The following is a 15392-nucleotide window of genomic DNA, read 5'->3' as shown; positions in this document are numbered from 1 at the left end:
TTTTTCTTGATGTGCCATCTGACCCCGTATGCTGACGAGCTCCAGTACTCTGTTTTCCTCATGACTTCCCCCAGCTTTTTCTTAAGCTGTCTTTTCGATGCACTCTGCTGAAGCTGTGAGGATGCACTGGACCTCGTTTCCCGCATCTGTCCCAGCAGCTGTACCACTTCCTGCCATGAATCATCCAAAACACACTCTTTTTATTGTTTCATTTAAGGGTGAAGGCACATTTGTTTTTTTGAAGCCACAGTCTAATCTTGGCAGTCTGGCAGCCAAGCCTGAAATGAAGGCCTGGGTGCGATAGGCTTCAGAGGAAGTACCTTCCATCAGCGGTGATAATGGGCAAACTGCAGGCAGATCTCCTTTCCTTGTGGGCTTTGGTTGTGCCTAAAAGAACTGCAGACTTCATATCTTCTTGGAGAGCTGCAGCAAAATGTTTCCTCTGCATGTCAGTGTCAAGCACGCCATGAGCTCCTGCTTTCAGTTCAGTCTTGTTTTCAGCTATACTGATGTACTGCTAACCAGTGCGAATTGTCAATTGATGTTAAGGGAAGGGGGCATCATCTTTTGTCTAGATCCTTTCTGGGGCTGGTGTTTGTAACTTTGTTTTCCAGGGCTCATTGATTGCACGTATTTCAATTCTAGCAGTCTAAAACGAGGCATTTATTTGTCCTCAGTAGTTGAGGATATGTAGTATCTGAAACTTGACAGCTTATTGTATTTCACACAGAGATGAAATCCAAAATATGCCCCTTCAATTTTGTCTTTAAAAAAAACTCAAAAAAATCCACCTCACAAAAAAACCCCAAACAAACAAAACAACCCCAAAGCACATTAACTATAAAGTTGTTAAGCCTCTTGTTTGTTTGTTTTGTTTCCTTATTAATTTTTCTAGGGAAACGTCAAATTCACCACTTGGGAAATCAGCTTCAACTCAATCAACATTGTCTGGATACAGCTTTTAATTTTTTCAAGATGGCTGTGAGCAAACACCTAACCCGGGGGAGGAAGATGACCCATGTAATTGCTGCATGTCTCTACCTGGTGTGTAGGACAGAAGGAACTCCTCGTATCCTTTCACATTTAAAAAATAAAAATAAATTTAATAAAGACATACTTTCAGCAAGTCGACTCTCCCAGTTAAACCTGGTTTCAGAATTTGAAAAGGTAAGTGATTAGGAGGGAACTTTTTCACTGTTGGCTTTATATGATGAGTTAAGTAGGAGTTCAAGTAAAATTTGTTCCTCTCTAAATATACAATATTGATATTTACAAGGAGCTATAAATATCACTGTACTTCCCATCAGTAACTCTGAAGTTCTTTTTTTTCTCAACGTTTTTATCTCGTATAAAGTTGTACTTTTCCTGTGCTTTGCTTGGGATTACTTGTTTGTGGTGTAAATTTATTTTGTTTTTCTCATTTAAAAACAAATGAATATTAACCCCAAGCCTCTTGCAGTATCAGCATTAAAGAACAGGTTGAAATTCCAGTAGTTTTTTCCATCAAGATACTTGGATTTCCTTCTTTTAATGTTTATGGGAAGGTCAGTATCACTCCCCATTTTAGTTTTGGGGGAAAGGCATTTGATAAATTCTGAAGTTTGCTCAGAGATCATTCAGGAAATCACGTGGCTGGAGGTGGGATTGCACACAAGCCAGAGTTGCAAGTGAGTACTTCTTGCTCTACGTCATCCCTAATTTTGTTTTGTAGAACTTATTTTAAAGTATTTAAAGTATTTTTAAATATTTAAAGCTTACATGGGTTGTAATGACCATGCAAATTTATTTGTTTTACATATTTATAGTTCTTTTATGTTGTGTTTCAGTTGCTGGAATTTAGAGTTTGTTATCAAATAATTACTTATGTGTTTAGTTCTTTTCTACTTTAAAGCAATATGTGCGTATCGTCAGTATTCTGTTTGATTTGTTGCTTTCTCTTGATTGCTCTTCTTACTTTTTTAGCAGTTTGAGCTTAGCTTCCCTTTTAAGATTGAAATTTATTTTTTTTTTATTTCCAGAAACTACACTCAGTATTCTAAAACTAGTGCTTTCTGGTAGTGTTGTGGTCATTGCATTTGCCTGACTAGAAAAATAGTTTTGCAGGAATAATGGAATTAAAAGGAAGGCCTGACTATTACACTGGTCTTTTCTAATGTAAAGTTTCTGTGTCAACAGTAGAACTCTCATTGCCATAAATACAGTGTTGATTTAAAAGCATTACCAGTATTTTTTTATACCCATGTAAAAGTTTAAAAGTAATATATTTACAGTCATTATTTGATACTACTGAATGATAGCTCAGTCATAATATGCAGATCCATTTTTCCCCCCTGGTAGTGATGATAAAACATTCGAAGCAGTATCAGCTGCAAGAGACAATCAGGTGCATTGCAGTATAGCAGCCATCAGTAACCAAAGGGGGCTAAACTTTTCTAGCCAACAAATGGAAAGTCGTTTGCTTGTTTTCCAACCTTCTTTAAAGTACTTCAGCATATATCTCACTTATGTGCGAGATGTACTGGTCTGGTTGACACTTCATAAATACCTAAATTAATTTCCCAACTTCTTTTGTTAAGTGGAGATAATATTGCATGTGATACTTTACTGCTATTGTTTCATGTGGAGTATGAGTCATACTACTGTTGTCTTTCTATATCAGTATCACAAAATACTCCTGCTTCATTTACATTGTTACTGTGCTGCCTGGGAATCAAGAAGTAGTACCGAAGTGAATGACTGTGTCTCAGTTTTCTTAGTGTTGACTTTTATTTTTTAATCCATTAGATAAGAATTTAATTGTTACCTTTTGGAGAGTGAGTTCAGCTGCTTGTTGTGTTCTGCTGGTTGGTGTGTTTTTTGCTTTGGTAGCGTGGCTTTGGTTTTTTTTTCCTTGTTTTTTCTGGTTTGGGTTTTCTTAGTATTTAAAGTCTAGTGTAGTTTAAAGAACAAACCCCAAATTAATTATGGATTATGAACATTGAAATACAAGTTCCTTTTCTGGAATCTTATCTTTTCATTAAAAACTTGGGAACCTGAGGTGCATATTGATGACCTTTGAAATTGAAATATGTTCAAGCCTCCATAGATTATGATCACCATTATTGGTGTGTTATGTTTGTGTCCAGCCTAGAGCTGGCAATATGGAATTGTGCTACAGGAAGCAGGGATGTTCCCAGGGCCTTTGGTCCAGAGCATGCGTAGAAGACACCCATGTGACAAGATGCTTTAGCAAGAATGAAGATGCACATTCAGGGTAATGAGCTTGCAGTTGGTTTTGATCTTCTGGAGAAGCCAGCAGAGTATGGCATGCAGTGAAGAGAAATACACTATATAATGTACTGTACAAAGGACATACAGTATTTGTAACACGTCAAGATTTATATACAGTGCTTAAGTAGATTTACTCAGTTCAAAGCGTTCATTGCCATTGTGTTGCTTATAGAACTCTTTCCTGAATTTGTGAGAAATTTAGAACCTGAAGTTAAAGACTGAAGACTGGTGAATATATTTTAGATATATTGGAAGTAGTGAAGGACAGCATCCTCCTTGGAGGCAGACAGAATCTTGGTTTTGGGCGGCCCAAATGAACAGTGGAGTGTTTTGGGAGCCATAGAGGTCACAAACATTATCTAGGAACAGGTGAGTCTCTGAAGTTGTTTCTTAAAGAATATGTTAGAATATGTTAGAGGGAGCAAAGTATGCATGTGGCTTGTGGAGGTATAGTAGGATGCAATCAGGGGCTGAAGTCGCAAGAAGTGTTGTGTTCTCTCCAGTGGCAGAACCAAAGGAGTGGGAAGCGTTTGGAGAGAGAAGACAGGATTTAGTTGTCTGCAAGTTCAGTCTGAGGGAGTAGAATGTATTTATCTGACATGGATATCTGCTTATTCTTCTTTTCTTTTCATAATGTATGTGTCACCAGCCAGCCTTTGTGCAAATGTTGAGGAAAACTGTAGCCAAGTCTACTGGTGCAGTCTGAATTATGCCTGAATAAACCTTAGCCTGAAATAGGAAAGCATTGAGTTCTCCTTATGCATTGTTTAATTAATGCAAAAATGCAAAGTATTCCAGTAACACACATTTTTTAATCTGAAGAAAAAAGTTCTAGAACTGAAAGAGAATGTAAAAGTTTACTTGACTAAAATACGAGCTTTTATTTATAGTTCTTTAGAAAGTTTAATATGTTGTTTGAGATCTGAATTGATTTTACACCAGATTATGGTTTTTATTAGCTTATTTGACACAAAACCCTACAATGCACTAACTCTGACATAACTTTTAATTTGACCTGCTTATATTACTTGTCAGTGTTAATGTTTTAGAGGGAAGATGGCTCGCTAGCTATTAGCTGAATTTGGGAGGTGTTTCATCCTTTTAATGAGCTAGCTATGAAAACTTTAATTTATTATTCTCTTTATAAAATGTGTCTATATTATCAGTGTCAGAAGTAAAGGTATAATGCCAAAAATACATCTGAAGGAGATGGTGATTTTTAAATCCTCAGGTTTGATGGAACCAGTTGTCCCCCTCCCAGGGGCTGAGCGATGCTGTGTTGCCAGTGACATCTGCCTTCAGCTGCCACTGCCAGCGCTCTGGGCATTTTAGACTCTGGCTCTTAATTTGTTTCTTGGAACAGTAACAGTCCTCAGTTGTTTCTCTTTAATGTTTTGAACAGCTTTTCCACCCCTACATATGTTTGAATGGAAACAAAGGGCTCTTTAGCTGGTCCTGCCGTTCCCGGGAGTGAGAACTTGGGAAGAGCTGGGCAGGGTGTTTGAGTGACTTACAGGCTTGGCTGTAGCCCATGGCTGCCCTGGGGTCACTCAGGAACAATTTGAGCCTGGCTGTTATTTTGCAGGTGGGCTATCAGTTTGTTTTAATTAAAGCACATTTCAGTCTGTTTATCTTTTTATTGTATACAACTGTTAAAAAAACCTGTACAGCTCTCCACTATTTTGTTTGTAATATTTTCCAATGCTATCACCTGGAGGGTTTTTTTAATGGCAACATCTTCCATGGTAGATGTCTCTTATCCCACACACATGCACCTTTTTTATTTTATTTATTTATTCTTTTCCTTTGAAGCTCTCTGGAAAATGCACCCTTAGTTGTAAATCAAATCCTGTCTTGTTAAAGCATAGTAAATAAAACCTTTTCCACATGAGAAGAGTCCTCACAAAGTTCTCTCAGTGTAAATATCCCACTGTTTGCCTCTGGAGGTAAATTCAGGGCAGGTTTTTCCCCTTCAAGTACTGCTGATCAGTCTCAGTGCCAGGGAGCTCACAGAGTCCTTCCCACTGCCCAGGGATGGGGCAGCCTCCCGAGTTCGTGGATGCCCAAGTTATTCAGGTGGTCTTCAGTGGTTTTGTGTGTAGTGAGAGGAAACAGATGAGGCCTCCTTGGGTCAATCCAAGGCAGCTGAGTGAGGTCTCTCTTCTCAGTTGTTTGCAGAAGAGCCTTTCTGCTAAATGTCTAAGCAAAATAACCTCTTAAATTTGAGTGTTGGGAGCAGTGATGCTTTAGTGTCTTTTATGCGTAAGCATAAGGCGCTTTTCCTCCCCTGGTTCCCCTGCCCTGTGAACCTCCCTTTTGTTTGAGGGAAGATCATGGAGGCATTACAGGATCCCAGCAGGCAAGAAGGATTTGAAAAAAAAAAAAGGGCATCTCCTCACTGAATGGGGCAGTACTTTGTTATTTCCTATTTGTCTGCAGTACTTGTACTTTATTGCCAAGCTATTTGAATGCCTTCTGGTTTAGTGTGTTTATTTTCATGTCACAGTAAGGGAAGTTGAGAGTATTTATCTTCATTTCCAGGTGCAGAACTGAAGCTAAGTTTGACACATTCAAAGTTACCTGGAAAATCTGTGATGGAGTAAGGAACTGGTCTCTTTAATGCTAGATTAGGCAGCAGTGACCCAGCCTTTCTGCCTTGCTGGGCTTTGCAAGAAAAGTTCAGCTAATTTCCTCTTGCACATTAACAGGCTCTGTCGGCTTCCATACTGTCCTGGGAAGCTTTGTATAACTACGCCATGAGAGCCTTTGATGGATACCTTCTTTGTTTCCCTACTAACACTTCAAAGTCTATCTTTGCAAGGAAAAAGGCAAGGCTTCCTTTTTTATTATAAATGAAAAATTAGGTCTCCAGCAATCTTCTGACCTCTACTAGAACTTCCTGGAGCCAGCAGGCCCTAGTGTTCCCAACTAAAAAGTTAACTTTTGAAATTAGGCTTAAATCAACAAAATTTTAGAGCTCTAGTTAGGGAAGTTAAGAATACCAGTTTCTATTTCTCTTTGGTTAAGGACTTTCTTTATAGTAACTGACCTTTTGCTTAAATATATGCATTCAAATTGTGGTTTGTTCAAGTGTTGAGTGTGACCAGAACATAAGACATTAAAAAAGGATTTTAAATTGCACAGTTAAAGTATGTATATCTACAAAAGAAAATAACTTCATTTCACTTCTTTGTTTTGTTTTGGATTTGTGTGTGTAGTAAATTTTACCAAGCTCTTACATGTTACTTCATAAAAAGTTTAATCCAATCAAATATCTTTAATTGGAAAGGACCTATAGCGATCATCTAGTCCAACTGCCTGAACACTTTGGGGCTGGCCAAAAGTCAAAGAAAGCATGCTATTAAGGGCATTGTCCAAACACTGACAGGCTTGGGGCATCAACCACCTCTCTACGAAGCCTGTTCAGTGTTTAACCACCCTCTCAGTAGAAATGCTTCCTAAGAAAGCATTTGCTTGGACTCGAAGTCTTGCAAAAGCCTGTCTGCTTCATTGCAAAATGAAGTTTTAAAATTGGTGTGCTTTTGCATGGATGTATTTTAGCTGGAAGAGTTTCAACCTGTTAATGAAAACTTGCTGTCTTAAATAGGGTGTGGCTGTTGTTGCCCTCTTTCCAAATAGCTCACGTGTTTGGTAATAATACTTGGCTTGTGTGATTCTTCTCCTGTAGTACCAAATAGGAATAATGTTGCAAATGGAGGGAGGAGGGCAGCCAGACACAGCAATAGAAATTTAATTTCTCACCTTAATTTCTCCCTGTCACCCTCTCCTCCAGTCAGGGTTGAGACTGTTGAATTTCAGCAGCAGGGCTCATGACCTGAAGCCTGCATATCCAGTCCTCTTTTCCACAGGGTGAAGACGAATCACATGATTTTTTCCTTTGCAGTACTATCTCATGCTTTTTTTTTCCATAGAAAGAAATATGTATAAAGCAAGTAGGTTGCTGAGGAAATGAGGTGTTTCCACTCCAGCTGTATTGCGGAAGAGCCCTGTGTTTCTCTAGGTCCTGTGTCATATCTGTCAGATCACTATGGATGCCTTTGAAGTATCTACAGTATAGTGCTGGATACCTGGATTTTTCCACTTGTGTCTGGTGGTTTGCAGGGTCTTTAGAGAGAATTTGTTCTTGAGAACAAAATAACTTGAAGCCTTTCAAACTGGTGTATGATGGCCCAGCACCTGGGGCACAGGGCTAGGGAGATGGTTAATGGCCCTCAGGTTCTCCTCTTGTTCCTTGGGGATGAAAGACATAAACCTTACTTGTTCATGACTCAGATGTGGCAGGAAAATACTGTGTGGCTGCTGACTAGCATTATCCCACAGGGTGCCCTCTTGCTGCAAGTTGTTGAAGCTTTCCCCAGGGAGACCATAATTTTTATGTGGATATTCTGTAGTTGGGTGATTTTCTTTGTTCCTTTAAGATTCTGAAAATATAAAAGGGAAAGGAACTTTACATTATGGTGTGTGTCAACTCAGCATCTTACTGTTTAAATGCTTGTGCTAAATGCCCTTATAGATGCTGCAGGGAGGGAGGCGGAAAGCTGCTGCAAGTGCAGTAGTGATAATTGACCCACTTAAGAGAGCCGCTCTAATTTTGCGTGTTACAGCATCCTGGAAATTCAGATAAGAATGTTGATCTCTCCAGCTAATAGGATTTCTAAATATATCATCCATAAGAAGCAGGAGGACTGTAATTTTGTGTGTGTGTGTGTGTGTGTGTGTGTGTTCAGGCTAGTATTTTGTTTAAGAATTGTTCACTCTGAAAATCTGCTTTTCTGTTAACTTGTTACTAACTCAGGATAAAATAGCATTTGACCTCTGGTGCTGGCAAGGAGAGATGTGATCCTGCTCCCTTGAATTTGCTGATGAAATTCTCACCAGCTTTTGAGTAGAGGAGTGACCAGCTTTTTCCTCTCGGGAAGATGCTACCCAGCAGGTGCCTCAAATTGTCAACTCTTTGATAATGTAGCGTTAAACAAAGTATTTGCAGAGACAGAGGGGGACAGGGTCACAGGGTGGCCTATCAAGATTACAGATTTTGGCTGGTTTTGATAGCTCTGCTTGTTTCCTCGTTTAAGGGAAATTTTGACCAGAAAAGGTCAAGATAATCCTCTTCTGAAATGCGATTTCAGAAATACTTTATTGCTTTACAGAACAGTGTTTCAAGTCTCTCTTCAGGCAGTTCTTAAAGCACATAGATGTTTACAACTGCTGAAAACCATGGGGTTTGCATTCAGTAGAGCTGTTGCACCTAGATCGTTTTTAATTTTGGAGATCCTTTGTCCTTGCCCATCATACCTTTGTGTTGGAACAAAACTGGACATCACGGTCTGGCTTTGAGAGGAAGGGATAGGCTTTATAGGCTTCTGGATTAGGTCCACTGGAGCCTTTGTTGCTGCAGGCTTAAATTACATTATGGGCAGGTAGAAGTGTTTACTGTTTGTCAGTTCTGTTCTCCATCACCCTGTTGGGCCTTCTTTAATGCAGAAATACTTAGAGCATCTGAGACAGCTTTTTAATGCATGTAATAGTGTCTGTTATTGCATGCATTAAGTAAAATAATGAATAAAATTAATTGCACAGTCTGTCCTCTTAGTTTCCAGTTTGTGGTTTCTGAACTGATGGGACATTCTCATGGTAAAGGTGAAAAAAAGGAAAGAAACAGGAGAGCTACAATGGCATCAGTGATACTGGGTTTAGAAATACGAAGGGCAGCCCTTGCTTACCAGCAGCACTGACAGGAGGCGATGCTCTGAAGCATGGTGGCAGAGACATGAGAACTAATAAGGGGAACAAAGGCACAATAAGTTCTGGGTGATGGATGAGGGGAGGGAAATGTGATGGCAGAGAGGCCTGTTTCCAGTGAAATATAAATACAAAGGAGGGACGATAAGGAAGGGGATGGGGATCACACCTCTTATGTCTTTGACCTTCAGTGATCCTTGCATGCTTGTGAAAATAAATATTTAACAATCTTCTTAAAGCTTGTTTAAAAGAGGAAATAATTAGGTTGGCTCTCTGCTTAATTCAGAAGTTTATCTTTGCATCTAAATTTTGGTGCTTATGTCAGCAAAACCAGCATTATAACTGAGTGGTGTTTTGACCTGATGGGAGCCAAGATGTTGCAAACACCAGCTAAATGAAAAACAGTGTGGTACAGCTGGTCATTGTGTAGCACAGTCTTGCTTTTGTCAGAGGATATGCTGGATGTGGTGTGGGATGTGGAGGAGACGCTTCCCCTTCCTTCCCTGCATGCCCACCCCTCCCTTAAGAAAAGAGAAAAAAAAAAGAAGAAAAAAGGAAAAAGCATTACCTGATGGTTTGTTTAAATAAATCCTGATAGCAAATATGATCAATTATCACTGATGTTTTTGATCCAGTCACTAAAAAATATTCCTGCTTGTAGCAGTCGCTAATGTTGTCTGCATTTTAATATTTTAGAAGTCAATTAGAAAATTAAATGCTCTCCTTCATTAAAATAATTTTGAAGATTGTGTATTTGCTTTTTAATGCAGTAAGAATGCTGCCTTAGAAGACAAATTCACATTATTAGTTTAATTAAGATCAGTAATGCAAAATAGGGTGAATAAAAGCCATTGCATTGAGACCTATAAGCACTTCCTGTGCTTGCTATCTGCAAATGTTATTTTAGCTTCAGGTCTTCTAAAGCTGTGTTTGCTTTCATCATATTCTGAAGTCTCTTATGCAGCTTTTTTTGTCTTGTAGTTTTTGATGTCATAAGAACAAAGTGAAGGTATATCAGAGGAACAATATTACCTCTCAAATTTGTTTTGGAAAAACAGGATTCATTCTCATACCTGGCATGTCCTCATATCTTGGAACTGGTCTTGATAATGGTTTCTTATTTCCTAATAAAGTATAAGGCCTTTAAAAATTGGTGAAAGTACTTCTCAAGAGCTGTCTTGTTTCTTCAGATGTTTGTTTCTAGGATTTTGGCTTCATGATACAGTCTTCATAGGGAATCTTCATACTGGAAATGCTTCTCAGTGGAAGGTCTTCAGTATTTTGTAATCTTGTGCCAAGTAAAATTGTGAGCTGAGCCTCTTCTAACCTTTTCACTGTAAGCCTGTCTTCATGGCAAGTCCATGTCCTTCCTTGAAGGCAAAAGAAAATGTCTTTTAACTCCCAGACTGGCTCAGTGTTGTTGCAAGTACAAATGATATAATAGTCACATGGTGGTATGTCTGCTATTTTTCCCCTTTGAGAGAGAGAAAATAATCTTTCCATCTTACTCAGTTTCAGAAGTCTGGGAAAATAGCAGCCCTAAATAAGACCCAAACCAACCAAAATTTTGATTTCTTCCAGAGCTTTGCTTTTGAAGACAAATGTTCCCCATGCCTTCTTTATTTTGACTTGCTAATTGGAAATAAGATGTTGAAGATAACGTGTGCTTTGAAGCTTGTGTATTATGTATTTTATTTAGATTTAATCCTTTAAACATTTGACAATAAAACATAAATTGTGGAGCTCTCATCTTTAGATCAGCTGTAAGTGAAACATTTAAGTTTTCAACATCCTTCAAGTTCAGGAAAAACAGTAGTCTCTGATGTTTTGACTACATGTGTTGGTAAAGTGCTATGAGATTTGCTAATTATTATTTTTAAATGGAGATACATAAATGTTTCTTCAATGAAGGAGCAGCTTGTCTGCAAAAAAAAAAAAGTCTTAACAGGGAATAGAAATTGGTGTCCTCTTCAGATTCCTTTTGTATTGGTAAGTCGGAAGGAATGGCAAACAATGTATTTTATGTTATATATGAACTACGCATGATGGAAAGCAAATTTTGAAAGGGGTACTATATGGACTGGAAGAAAAAAAAAGCCTTTTAGTATGAACAGAAAAATTTGTCTAATTTATGCTCTAATCCTTTTAATATTAAGAGAAAATTGTGCAGTAAAAATGCATATTCAGCAACATGATTGTGAAAGTCTTTATTACATAAAAATCAGAACTCCAAATACTGCCTTTGTCTTACTGTCAGAAGAATTTCTCAACTTATCTGTTTTACAAGTTTTTTTCTTCTATAATTGATCCTTTCAAGTTTTTACTATGCTTGTAAGAGAGACTTCCGGCCTTGCACTTTCCAAGGGGAGATAAAGTTGTTATCATTTCAGGTACTGTAATGTTTGGCATGATTCTAGAGCAAACAAAAAGCTGGTGTTTCAAGTTAGACTGGAGAAAATGTCACAGTTTACCTGACCTTGCTAGTAACTGTGAAAGCACCACTGCATCCTTGCTTTGCAGGGATTTTGTCCTCTTTGAGCTAACTTGATTTAGAACTACACTTGTTTGTTTGTTTGTTTCCCCTCCCTAATGAAGCCATGGCTTCAGGGTAATGAAGTTCTGCCTATTCAGCTCCAAAGGTTGTGGGATTATAGATGCTTTCCTGCCACTTTTCCTGTTGGGTGAAATAGCTGGGTTGTCTGAATTAAGAATACTTATTTTGAAATTTGCCACTGAAATCACTTTTGGGCCATCCTCAGTCTCCAGAGAAAGAAGGAAACAAATGTAAAATAATGTAAGTCATAACTGAAGAAGTCTTCGTTTAAAGAGACATCTGGAGGTTTCAGCTGTTGTGTCTCAGTACCTGAAATCAGAGAATGCTGTATTCTGTGTTTATCTGGAATTGAAAGTTTGGTTTTCCCACATGAGTGCTGCTAATTTCTGCAGAATCTAAGTTGAATTTTCTTTTTTGTATAAAAAATTCTGGTCCTTAAAGGATCAGTCTTCTAGAGAATGCAACAGATGGACTGCATCTGTGCTCCTGTCTCTGAGGGACTCCCAAATCACTGCATTCTTGTCACATCTGGAGGACCCAGTTCATTGCCAATAATTATTTCCAGCATATTCAGATTCTAGTTTTTAAGTTGGAAAATATTTTTGTCAATGTTCAATTTAATATTTATTATCTTCCACTTAGACACTAAGCTCTTACTGTCGCAGAGGAAAGCAACTCAAGCATTGGTTGCTCTTGTACTCATTCCTCAGTCTTTGAACTGGTGGCTTCAAGTGTCTCAGCTGTTTCTCATAGTCATTCAATGATGAAACAAGAGAATGCTTCAGTCCTTGTTTTTTGCTGATAATGTTGGCAGCCCTCCCAGCAGAGCTGTGAACTGGTCACTTTCCTCCTGTTGCAACTGGAAAAGTTGGGAGCACAATTGGGAGCCAGGAATGCTGGCTGAGAGGTAGCATCCAAAATATGAGGACAGCATCAAAAAAAAAAAAAAAGCTGGGGGATGGGAAGGGGAGAAGTATCTTGACAGAAGTGTTTCATCCCAGCAGTCATCCCTACTGACAGGTTCTAGGATCGAAGAGAAGAGAATACAGAGCATTTTCTAGCAGCTCTCTAGCAGTCAAACAAGATGTCGTACTTACAGGGAAATGTTTATATAGGCAGTGTATCTGAAGGTGGTGAAATACTCGGGAAACAATCCAGAAAGCCTGTGCCCTATGTAGGATTGTAGAATAAATTAGGTTGGAAGTACTTTGTCCAGTTCCCTGCTGACCCGCTCAGTAGGTTGCTGAAGCCCTGCTCTGGTTGAGTGTTGGTTGTCTTTGGCAACGGACACATCATACTCTCTCTGGGTTTTACTACCTGCAAAGCAAAGATTTTATTTTTTTTTCCCCTAATACCAGGTTTTCTCTTGCTGCAGCTTGCATATGTTGCCTTTTGTTCTGTTTGTGTTGTGTGTCTGAGAAGGATTTGGCTCCATATTCTCTATACCTGCTCATTAGGTAAAGACAGCATTAGATCTCCCCTAAAGCATCTCTTCTCCAGGCAGAACAAGCCCAACTCTCTCAGCTTTTCCTTATATATCACATGCTCCAGCCCCTCAACTACCTCAGTGGCCCTCCACTGCAGCCATTCAGAGTGTACACTTAAGTGTACTTAAAAACCTAGACTTGCACACGGCTTTCCAGATGCAGCCTCGCAGGTAGTGAATAGAGGGGAATAACCACTTCTGCTGCTGGCTGCATTTCTGCTAACACAGCTCAGTACATGTTTGCAAGAGCATGCTGCTGACCCCTGCTTGACCTGTCCGTGGGACTTCCAGCTACTTTTGTACAACTGTTCCTTAACTGATCATTCCCACCTGTACTTGTAGCAAGGGGTTACTCTCTCAGGTGTGAGACTTGAGGAAGTTCAAAGACAGATGCAGCTCCTGTTAGCCCGGTTCTCCAACTTCCTGAGATGCCTCTGAGTGGCAGCCTCACCTTCTGATTTATTGACTGCTCCCCTAGCTAAGTGTCATCTACACACTTGCCTAGGGTGCCTTCTGCCTTGCTGTCTCATTTCTGATTGAGACAGCATCGTCCCTGAGGGATTCCTGCAGTAACTGTCTCCTTGTTGAACTTTGTACTGTTAATCACAGCCCTTTAAACTTGGCAGTCTAGCCAATTTTATGCTTGCCTCCTAGCCAGCAGGCCAGACCATTATGTCTCAACAATTTGGCTTTAAGAACACCATGGCACACCATAGCTTCAGCTTTGCTAAAGTCAAGATAAGCAGCAGTCACCACAGCACCAGTTTCCCCTGATCCTGTGTTAGTTCAGGTGCCATGTAAAGCTCTGATAGGTAACACGTTACTCGGAGGTGCAGCTGAACTGCCCATTTGGCAGTTTAACTGTTTAGCCAGTGCCCTGTAAAAATTTCTCTTTGCTCAGAGTCCAGAGCAGTGAGTCTTCTGATGGGTGATACAGTGACAGGTGTTCATTGATTATCTTTTTTCTATATATAGGGTGGTGGGTGGTTTTGTGTGGGTTGTTTTGGGTTGGTTTTTTTTTTTTATTTTGTTCTGTGGTTTTTTTTTTCTCTATTTTTCCCCTGTGGCTGGTGACTAAAGCCTCTTCCTGAGTTGTGAAAAACCCAGATTCACTTCTATAAGGGGAGTTAAAAGCAGAGAGGGTAATCAGGACTGAACCCTGCCTGTTCTCTTTTTGAAGCTCTTGTTGCTGTGCAGTCTGAAATGCAAGTATTGTAGGGCCGGGAGAAGAGCAAACAAATGGAAGCTTTTGTAGGTGACTTGCCAGGCTTTGAGGGGGATGTATACCTAGTTCAGCTTTTTTCTCTCAGGTTATTTCTGTTTCTTTTTTTTTTTTCTTAATATATTTTATATGTATCATATATGGTTATATTGTTCTAGTATGTACAGTTCTGGCAGCAGAACTGTAACTCCAGTTTCTTTCCTCCTAGCTGAAAGTCCTGGTGATGGAAGTGTAGAATTTACACCTTTTTATAAGGAAGATCAGTATTACAATGCCCATCTTCTTGTCATAGAAACTGAGGCACTGGAGGGAAGGAAAATGACTCGCTCATGAAGGCAGTAGTATGATGTAGATATGTTTGTGTCCCATGTGCATCTAATGCTGCCTCCCAGAGTGCAGGAGTCTTGTTCTACATCCTAGTCTCCTATTTGATTTTGTCAAGACCCTGGAATGTACTTTTCCAAGTATATTGGCTAAACCCCTTTGAGTTCTCAGTTACAATTGTGAAGAGGAGCATGTTCTGCAGGCTCACTAGCTCTGGTAGCGTACTGAGCTTGCTATCGGAATCCTAGGCTGAATTTATAAATCTCAGTGGTGGGAACAGAGTTATCATCTTTCTTGACAGCTTTGCAAATACGACACCATCAGTGAGCAGCTGTAAACACAAGACCCACAATAGCGTTCTCAGTGGCTGTTCAGAGCAGAGCTGTATTTTAGGAGCTTGCCGTCAGTGCATTGCAGAACGTTACTTGAAATTACGCCGCTAGGTTACAATAGAACTACTGCAAGCCTGTGTGATATAAGTCTAAAGAGATCTTTCCCAGCATATCACGGGCAGCTTTTATTTTCCCAGAGGCAGATGATATGTATGTCGTTACTGATTTATTTTTTTTTCTTCTTTCTCTCATGAAGAATTCCAGCAGCTGAGATAAGTTTACAGCTTCTTAAAAACTGATAATGAAGCAGTCTTTGTGCTGTAAGAGAGATGTGAGATTAAGTGCTTGCCATTGCTACAGCATTCAAAAGAAGATAATACAGGGATAAAAGTTTAAAATGACACTTCAGGAAAATATTCCTCATTCTCCATCTTGATTAAA

The 15392-nt window shown here is 39.3% G+C and overlaps 1 protein-coding gene across 3 annotated transcripts in view; it reads left to right on the top strand.

Moving 5' to 3' along the window:
• The window catches only part of BRF1 (BRF1 RNA polymerase III transcription initiation factor subunit), a 178415-nt gene that overhangs the window by 42976 nt on the left and 120047 nt on the right, over nucleotides 1-15392 (top strand). For 2 of the 3 annotated variants that reach the window (XM_062630701.1, XM_062630700.1), the window contains one exon: nucleotides 896-1069. In XM_062630701.1, the coding sequence (XP_062486685.1) occupies nucleotides 896-1069 (174 nt within the window). Of the gene's footprint in view, nucleotides 1-895; nucleotides 1168-15392 lie in introns of all 3 variants that reach the window. The other variant, XM_062630699.1, reaches the window with a different exon arrangement.

The sequence above is a fragment of the Pezoporus occidentalis genome, unplaced genomic scaffold (assembly GCF_034315485.1).
Source record: "Pezoporus occidentalis ecotype Australia unplaced genomic scaffold, CSIRO_AGI_Poc_V1 ctg36, whole genome shotgun sequence".
Classification (NCBI taxonomy): domain Eukaryota; kingdom Metazoa; phylum Chordata; class Aves; order Psittaciformes; family Psittacidae; genus Pezoporus; species Pezoporus occidentalis.
Note: the sequence above shows the minus strand (reverse complement) of the source record. Positions and strands in the feature narration are given on the sequence as shown.